Source organism: Gadus macrocephalus, chromosome 7 (assembly GCF_031168955.1).
Source record: "Gadus macrocephalus chromosome 7, ASM3116895v1".
Taxonomy (NCBI): Eukaryota; Metazoa; Chordata; class Actinopteri; order Gadiformes; family Gadidae; genus Gadus; species Gadus macrocephalus.
The window spans coordinates 11,875,629-11,883,821 of NC_082388.1; the positions used below are offsets into that span (position 1 = coordinate 11,875,629).

General features: G+C 42.5%; 1 protein-coding gene across 1 annotated transcript; it reads right to left on the reverse strand.

Moving 5' to 3' along the window:
• Positions 1 to 3,546: 3,546 nt before the first annotated feature.
• Positions 3,547 to 6,144, reverse strand: si:dkey-251i10.1 (uncharacterized protein LOC100038774 homolog). Its single transcript, XM_060056768.1, has 4 exons — positions 5,824 to 6,144; positions 4,420 to 4,906; positions 4,188 to 4,328; positions 3,547 to 3,991 (listed from the first exon to the last, which is right to left on the reverse strand). Exons 1-4 carry the CDS (start codon positions 5,932 to 5,934, stop codon positions 3,834 to 3,836), a joined length of 897 nt encoding a protein of 298 aa, XP_059912751.1. The 5' UTR covers positions 5,935 to 6,144; the 3' UTR covers positions 3,547 to 3,833.
• Positions 6,145 to 8,193: the final 2,049 nt, after the last annotated feature.

Below are 8,193 nucleotides of genomic sequence, written 5' to 3' on the forward strand. Positions count from 1 at the left end.
AAAGATAATGCAATATATTAATTATATTATACACAGGAAACGATGTCCATGTCTACTATATATATAAAAATAGATATGAGCAACTCAAAATATCTATGTCTTTATATTTAATAGATTGAAGTTTTCTAGTTGAGGTATGGGTATCCACTATTTTCTAGTAGAGGTTTGGGTATTGATTATAATAAACTCAATCTCTTTTGATTCTCAATAATGTCCGACACACATATGTGTTTAGTTGCACTTTCCCAGCAGCTGATATTAACATACACACAATCATCTTTGCATCATACAACAATAGTACATATAACAATACTATAATCTGAATTATACTATATGCGCGTCAATCGCGATTCCTGTACAGTCTGTCATGATACAGCTCTCAAACTCAGGTGTTTGACTTGTGTTGAGTCTTGAGTCAGTGTAACACACTGTACAGATATCAAACACCGTAAACACCGTACAGATATCAGAAAGTGATGGAGAAGGGAAACGACAGCCTCAAAAGACAAAGCTGTCCACGAGCAAGGTCACGGTGAATTGACTACAACCAAACACACACAACTTCTATACACGTGTTTGCATTGGCATCTACAGGTAGGCAGTGCCCCCATGGGAAAGAGATTCATGATTCAATATCTCAAGAGAAAAGTGATGCAATGAAATTGAATACTGAGGCAAACAATCGCCCCAAACAAAACGCTCCACCAAATTCAGACGTGCCACGCCCACCGCTATGCCAGGGTTTATTAATTATTAACCTTAGTATGAATTTAGCATTCGTGGCTGGTGGAAAACATAAATTCTACATGGATGTGTTACCAATTCATAATTGGATGCTTTTTTTTTGTTTAAACACCGCTTGATGTGTTCAAATGCTGCTTATAATCAATATTGCTGGGGCTGAATATTTTTTTGTGACTGATTCCTGTTCTCTGAGAGGGCGTATCACGTTTCTATACCGCGGCAATCGAAGCCCTTGAGCCTCTGAACAGATGCTGCAATGGCGCCACCATGTGGCGTTTGCGTGTTACAATTCTTCGTCATTCAATGGACACGCCCATTTGCACTCTTTCAATGGGGCCAAACTACTGCAATAGAAAAGATACACCTTGACTGTACAGAGTATAGCTCCTGAGAAAAGGGCATATATAGGTGCAGACAATTGAATAAGGAATGGACGCTGGAATTAACAGGTTCAACAACAGGTGTAGCTATCATGAACAAATTAAATTCATGGATATGGGTTTTTTATTAATGGTTCCTAAGAACTGTTTTACTAGCCTTAAAGGCATGTATACAGCTGGGGGATGTGTGTTTTAAGTTGCTTACATGCTTCCCGAACAAACACTCATTTGGCCAGTTGATGGTGATTGATGGCTATTGCCGGATGAAGTTTCATGTTGGTGAACATGTTGAATCCAGTTTCTCGATTGTTTACACACAAAAAATTTAACTATGCACACAATTCTGAAAACTTGAAGCTCAAGACTCCACTGTTTTCCACTAAATAAGCACAAATCTCATAATTTAGCACACTTGGTTCACCTGGATCACACCGGCCTTTGAAATGCATTAACTAATTGCCAATAAGTCTAACTTAATTCTCACCTGTTCAAACTCAACCGGCAAACCGCTTCAATCATGTAATGGGTCAGAGCATAAAAGAGGACTCGGTGAGCTCTACTGTGTTGTAGATAGGGTCCTTTGGCCTGGTCAGGATTGGAGGTGGGATACTGATTTACATGTAGATTTGTTTCACCTCATTTGTATTCTTTTTATTTTTTGTTGGCCTACGAAAAGCTTTTTATGCTGTCAGTTCAGCTTAACATTTTACTGTATTGCAGTGAAAATATATATATTTGCTTTGTTACCTTTTTGTACTTGTACTTGCACTCATTTCATCATTATATCCCCCGAAAGACAGTCTAAACATTTTCTTACTGTAGTTTATCATTTTACTTATCAGTGCAATTACTGGACTGTAATGTACCAAAATAGGTAACATTGGTGTATTGTCAGAACAATGTTGCAGCATTAACTATAGGTGCACACTATGACTCTGGGAAGCTGGGACTGTGAGTTTAGCCCATTGGATAGACAAATATGCATTGTATCCTATTCTTATACGATTGTGTCAATGCAATATTTATGATATATTCAGTATTGTATTACAATATGGCAACAGTCTTTATACTATATGTACCACCTAATTGCAACTTAAAAAAATAAAGCTATTTCTAAACAATTTTATACATTGGAATATGTAACATGGCCTCATAAAGCCAAAACTTGTAAATAGTATTTTGAATTGATCACACCAGTGTTTAATTTATGCTCTCTAAGAGATATTCATTTGATAGCGGCGTTTACGGTTTGGTGAAGAAAATCAGTTTTGAGAAGAATTTGTGTAGTTTTGACAAAATGATACTCTTCTCAGGTTTGGGTTTTAAGTTGAGAAAATGAGCTAGTTTCAGAAAACGTGTTTAAACGAATGAGAAAAACGGTAAGGTTGGTTGTTGAGGCCATCACTGATTAGCAACACAAACCCTAAAATGTAATGTAATAAGTTATACTGGTTTACAAAGCAATATCACTATAATATTGCAATTGTTTATTCAATATCCTCGGTAAAAAATATGCCGACCATGGCAGAGCATTCTGTTCCTCTGAGACAGTTAATTTGTAATAGAATATGCACATGGTGGTTGGTTTATTCCCCGCCTCCACCATAGCATCAGACGAGCCTGCCTTTAACGTCCCGGTAATAAGTGCAAAAAGCCTGACTACCAATACTCTACAATAAAGGGAACTTTAGGTGACCGCTAAATCAACATGAGCGAAGCCATGCCTGACTGGGGTAGTGCAAAGCTAGAATGCAGAGTACAGCGTACAGGAGACAGGATATATGCTGTTGGAGATATACCATGGCCAGCAACAGGTCAAAGGGTGTGTAGTGATTAACGTCAGGAACTCACTCCATTTAGGGTAGGGAAATTACTAATCCAACTGCCCATGGATTGCCTTACTTCCCTAGAGGTAATTAAGCCATTAACTTAACTTTATACCCTGCAGTAATATACCCCCCCAGTAATATTTCAAAACAGAAAGTACTGACACTTGACCTTGCTTTAAGGGAATGCAAATGTACTTTGGCTTCCACTCCCAAAATCTGGTGCTTGAGCAGTTACATAATTTAACCAAATGACTAAACGGGCAAGCAGCAACGTGATGCATTTCTATAGTCTGCAGTGAAACGTTTTAAATCCCAATATGGCCGCGAATCATTCATGCTTCAACTTGACCGATGCTTCACTACAGATGGCTTGTTGCGCCAATGTCACCACCACCTTACCCTCGCTAAAGCCCCAGCAGGTCTGGGCCCAGCAGTTACAAACGCGTCACTCTAAGCAGGGGGGATAAGCGGTGGGTATATATAGCCGCTGGGTATAATCCCTTCGTGCCTTTTAACTAACCCAAACCAGTGTGTTTCACCTGTGGTGAGGTGGGTGTGGGAGAAGGAGGAGACTGCAAAACCACACAAGTCAGTTTTAAGTTTGTTCCCAGAATAAATTTATTTTAAGTTAGGACCATACAAACCTACTGAATGACAGGAAGGGTATCAGATCTTTTACAGGAATGACATTGCTCAAAGAGGAGGTGGAACGTTTTAACATGAAGATGCACGAGGTACAGCCATTGCCCTCTAGTGGTGAGACACTAGTAGGTTGTTCCCATTAAATAAGGCTGACTGCTGAGTCCATAGAACCGGAAATAATGTTACATTTAGCCAGATTTTACAGTGATGTTAAAAAAACAACATATACAGTGAGGATTTAGAGGACCTTCTTCAGCTCGTCGTACAGGACCAGCACGAAGGCGCCACCCATGCCCCTGAGCACGTTGGACAGGGCTCCCTTGAAGAAGGCCTTGCCACCCTCATCGCGTGCAATCTTCTTCCAGCAGTCGATGGTACCAGTGTACATGATGTCCGCTAGTGGGGGGGGAGCATACGTTAAGTACCAATCCAGACGCCGAGGCACCTCATTAGAAACCTTTGCTTCCCGTAATCCGATTCCCAGCCAGTTTAAACCCTAGCACCCATTACTATTATATATGATCAAGTCACATGAATGACAGGAAGGGTATCAATGCCCCCCCCCCCCCCCCCCGCGGCTGTAGCGTCTTACCTCCTTTGCGTCCAGACTGCATCATCATGCGCCTACGCACGGTGTCGAAGGGGTAAGAGGTCAGGCCGGCAACGGCGGTGACAGACTGGGCGATCATCCAGCTGACCAGGATGCTGCCTTTCTTGGAGTCGGGGAGCATGCCTGGAGAAGAAGACAGACAACCTCATTAGATCATGGCCAATTTGAAAAACCTTGACAGTAGTTGGGAAAAGCAAGTGTAGGAAATGCATACCCTTGGCGGTGTCGTAGATGCCGAAGTAGGCAGCCCTGTAGATGATGATGCCCTGGACGGACACGTTGAAGCCCTGGTACAGACCACGGATACCGTCGGACTTGGAGATCTTCTTCAGGCAGTCGGCCAGGCCGTTGAACTCACGACCGGCGCCGGGCTTTCCGACGTCAGCAGCCAGACGGGTCCTGGCGAAATCGAGGGGGTACACGAAGCACAGGGAGGTGGCTCCAGCCGCGCCACCGGACGCCAGGTTACCGGCGAAGTACCGCCAGAACTGGGTGCGCTTGTCGACTCCGTCAAGGAAGACCTTCTTGTACTTGTCCTTGAAGGCGAAGTTCAGGGCCTGGGTGGGGAAGTATCTGATGACGTTGGCAAGGTTACCTCTCCAGAAGGATAGGAATCCCTGCTCCTTGGGAATACGGACAATGCAATCCATGATACCCTTGTACTGCATATCTGCGGTGATCTGCTTGCTGGCATGTTGGACCTTCAAGGTAGAAACAAAAAAAAAAGAGTCGAGCATGAATATCAAAACTTTGAATTGTCAAAGACAGTGGGACAAGTTAGGCATTAAAGAGCCTTCGAGGGTTTCCTTGGCAACCATGTTCTAAAGACGTCCGCCAGCTGAAGGTCATCCATCAAGCGCTGAGCGTTAATTACTGTCCGACCGTAAGAGTTAAATGACATTCAGTACAAAAAATAATTTACGGAACGACCGAGTTTTGAAGGAGACTATCTCTAGCAAACGTCTTTAAAACGCATCAAGGTGAGCCTTCTTACGGTCCAAATGAATGTCAACCAAAACCTCGATAATTCATGAAAGACATGCAAATCAAGTCATAATGTCTGCAAAAACACGTTGTAGGGGATTGTGCAACTTGTCGGCCCGGCTTGAAGGAATCCTCGGGCCTTCAGCCAACTTTTGCCGGCAGTGTCAACGCCTACCGGGGAAGGCTCACATAAAGCACGACCATAAGGGCAAAAAAACGCCACAGCGGTGACGCTCATTACAGTTCCACAAATATGCTTTTGTGTCGTTATTATTATAGGACACATCATGATGGTCTACATCCCAAATGTCAGGGAAGACGTTTGTCCTTTGTTAGCCGCGCGAGCTAAGGTTATCGCTGAGAGTAGCCGGGACGCTAGGAGACTCGTGTAGGTCATTGCACATCCCGTGATGACCTCAGTTTTATACACTCTAAAGACAAGATTAATCAACAGCTTTAAGTATGTTAGTCTTTTAAAATGCATATAGAGGTTGATTTATCCCCATGTATTACTCAGTATAGACTGAAAGGGGGCTAAAGCCCGGGTCCAATTGTGGTAACCCAGATTAAGGAAGCTAGCTAGTGCTAGCTACTAGTACGTAGAAATAGAGGAAGAAAGGTCTTGTTAAATTACCTGAAGAAGAAGCTTCACTCTTTCGATGGGGGCAACGGCTGTCTTGGAGATGGCAGCAGAGATGCCACCGGCCATGAAGTCCTTGGCAAAGGAGACTGCGGTTTCATTCATTATGTAATGTTCTTCTCGGCCGCCTTACAGATAAATCAGTACAAGTTCCCCACACTACCCTTCACACGACGGCCTACGACGAAATGGCCGATTGTGCAGGCGCGTTCGGAATTTAACGGGCGTCCGATCGCGATACAACACGAGAGTACACGTCGCGCCTTATTCGTCGAGCCGAGAACGTCACGGTGTCAACGAAAACAACCCGCCAATGAGGCGCGTAGTCGTCATCGTTTATGTGCGTAAGTGGGCGTCCCGACTCTGATTGGTTTGCCGGAAGCCAGATACGCCGCAAAGTACACCCCTCGCCACGCCCCCTTCCTTTCCCTTGATCCCGGACCGGCGCTGTCAACTGGTTTGCTATGCGGAAGTCGCTATCAGCTGTGATATCACAAAATAGCCCACCTTTGCCCCATCATGTGTATTTACAAGCAATTTACAATGGAATTATAATAAGAACGGATTGCACGTGAGTCAGTTATTGCCAGGCCGATTACGGCGAGTTAATAAAAAAAAAACGCAGACACACACGCACACCATGCCCCCTCTGCAATGCACCTCATAACCTTCCTTGAGGAAATAATGGTGGCAGATAGCCACCTCTATATGGCCTAAGGATCGCTGTTAACCTTCAGGGAACAGCTTATTCGGGAATAGCCCTTACCAACGATTTACTTGCCCATCATGTGTGCGGTAGTATTGTTGTATGTCAACATTATTCTGCTGTGACGTTTATCTCGTTCTGATTCATGGGTACTTGATGTACTATTCAAAAAAACTTAACCTCTGCCGTTTATCCGGAGGCAAAGGTTATCTATGAAAGAATTAGAAACTAGTATTGGGCCCGCAGTTTTTACTGAAGTAATGATATCAAGCCAATTTGATCTTTCGTCTGTTCAAGGGTATTAGGTATTTTATAATTTGATTCCATGTTAACATTTAATAACTAATGAGTTTCATATCTCAATTCCAAGTGTAGTAGTATATGACAAATGGACACTGTCAAATCAACACACAAATCAAACAAAGAACAAATTAAAGAAATATACAAAAATAAATAAGGATTTAGTGATCAAAACTATTGGCCATTTTTTGCACTAGATGGCAGTATAAGACAGGTGCATTAGTTGGGCATGCTGTAGGTTTTCACATTGCAAAATGCATTATAGCTTTTCAATCAACATTTGTCTAGCATTAAACTTAATAATCCAACAACATTGTTTTTGTCATATATATACTGTATGACCCTGAGTAGAGGTAACCTGAGCTGGTTCCTTCAAGAGCAGGTGTCACACTAACATGACACACCCACTGCACGCCCACTGCATTGAAGTGCTCAACTTCAACCCTGGCCTAAAATGAATGACAATGAAATTCTTATCACTAGTTCCAATAGATATGGACTACTCTTGGTGAACTGTGTAGGGATATAAATAGACAGCTGGCTAAAGTGTGTATAATAGGCTACATATACAGTACCTCACTAGGCACTCATTGTGATTGTGTGTGAGTTTCTGTTTGTGCGATATGTATGCATGTTGAACGTAGTCATTTGAAAACGTGTTTTCCCCTATGTTCAGAGAGACTTATGCAGACTTACATTGCACATATAGCATGCTAACAGTAAGCTGCCGTTCTATATGTACATTCTAGCAAGAGGGAATTGGAAATTTGAAGAGAAACATTGAGGTCATAAGGTCGTAACATGAGGGACCAAAGAGGGGAATAAAGAGGGACCGTAGGAACTAAATACGAAAGGTGAGAGAGCACTGCGACCTTGAGAGAGAGAGACCAGAAATAGCCTAAAGGTCATAAATACAAGCCAAAGACCAGCACTATTTAAGGTCATGCATAGGCTCTTTACTGCCATGGCCGCCTGATATACATTTACAATGTATACAATGGTTCAACTTTTCAGCAAAACGTACGAACAAAGCAGTACACTTATATTAGATAATAATCAAAAGTGACCAATGCCCTTTCATTTCATAATAAAATAATGTATTATTTTGCATGTGTGAATTGTCTTGAGGTATTCTGAGCATCTCTGAAAAATGCAAGATGTTTTTAATAGTTTGCACAAGGCCTTACCTTATTCTTCAGCTTTATAATCTCCACCAATGGAAAGCCGGTGTAACAAAAAATAAAACGACAAACTTGCATGTACCTGCAACAATGACCTTGCTACATGCTACCTAGGTGGCTATCACACTCCACCTAGGTGGCTATTACTAGGCTCCTCCAAAACCAGTACAAAGGGAG

Coding starts and splice junctions, on each gene's coding strand:
- si:dkey-251i10.1 (XM_060056768.1), bottom strand. CDS start 5,934: ATGAATGAAACCGCAGTCTCCTTTGCCAAGGACTTCATGGCCGGTGGC. Junction 4,329..4,419: donor CATCTACGACACCGCCAAGG/GTATGCATTTCC, acceptor CTTCTTCTCCAG/GCATGCTCCCCGACTCCAAG. Junction 3,992..4,187: donor GCAGTCTGGACGCAAAGGAG/GTAAGACGCTAC, acceptor CCCCCCCACTAG/CGGACATCATGTACACTGGT.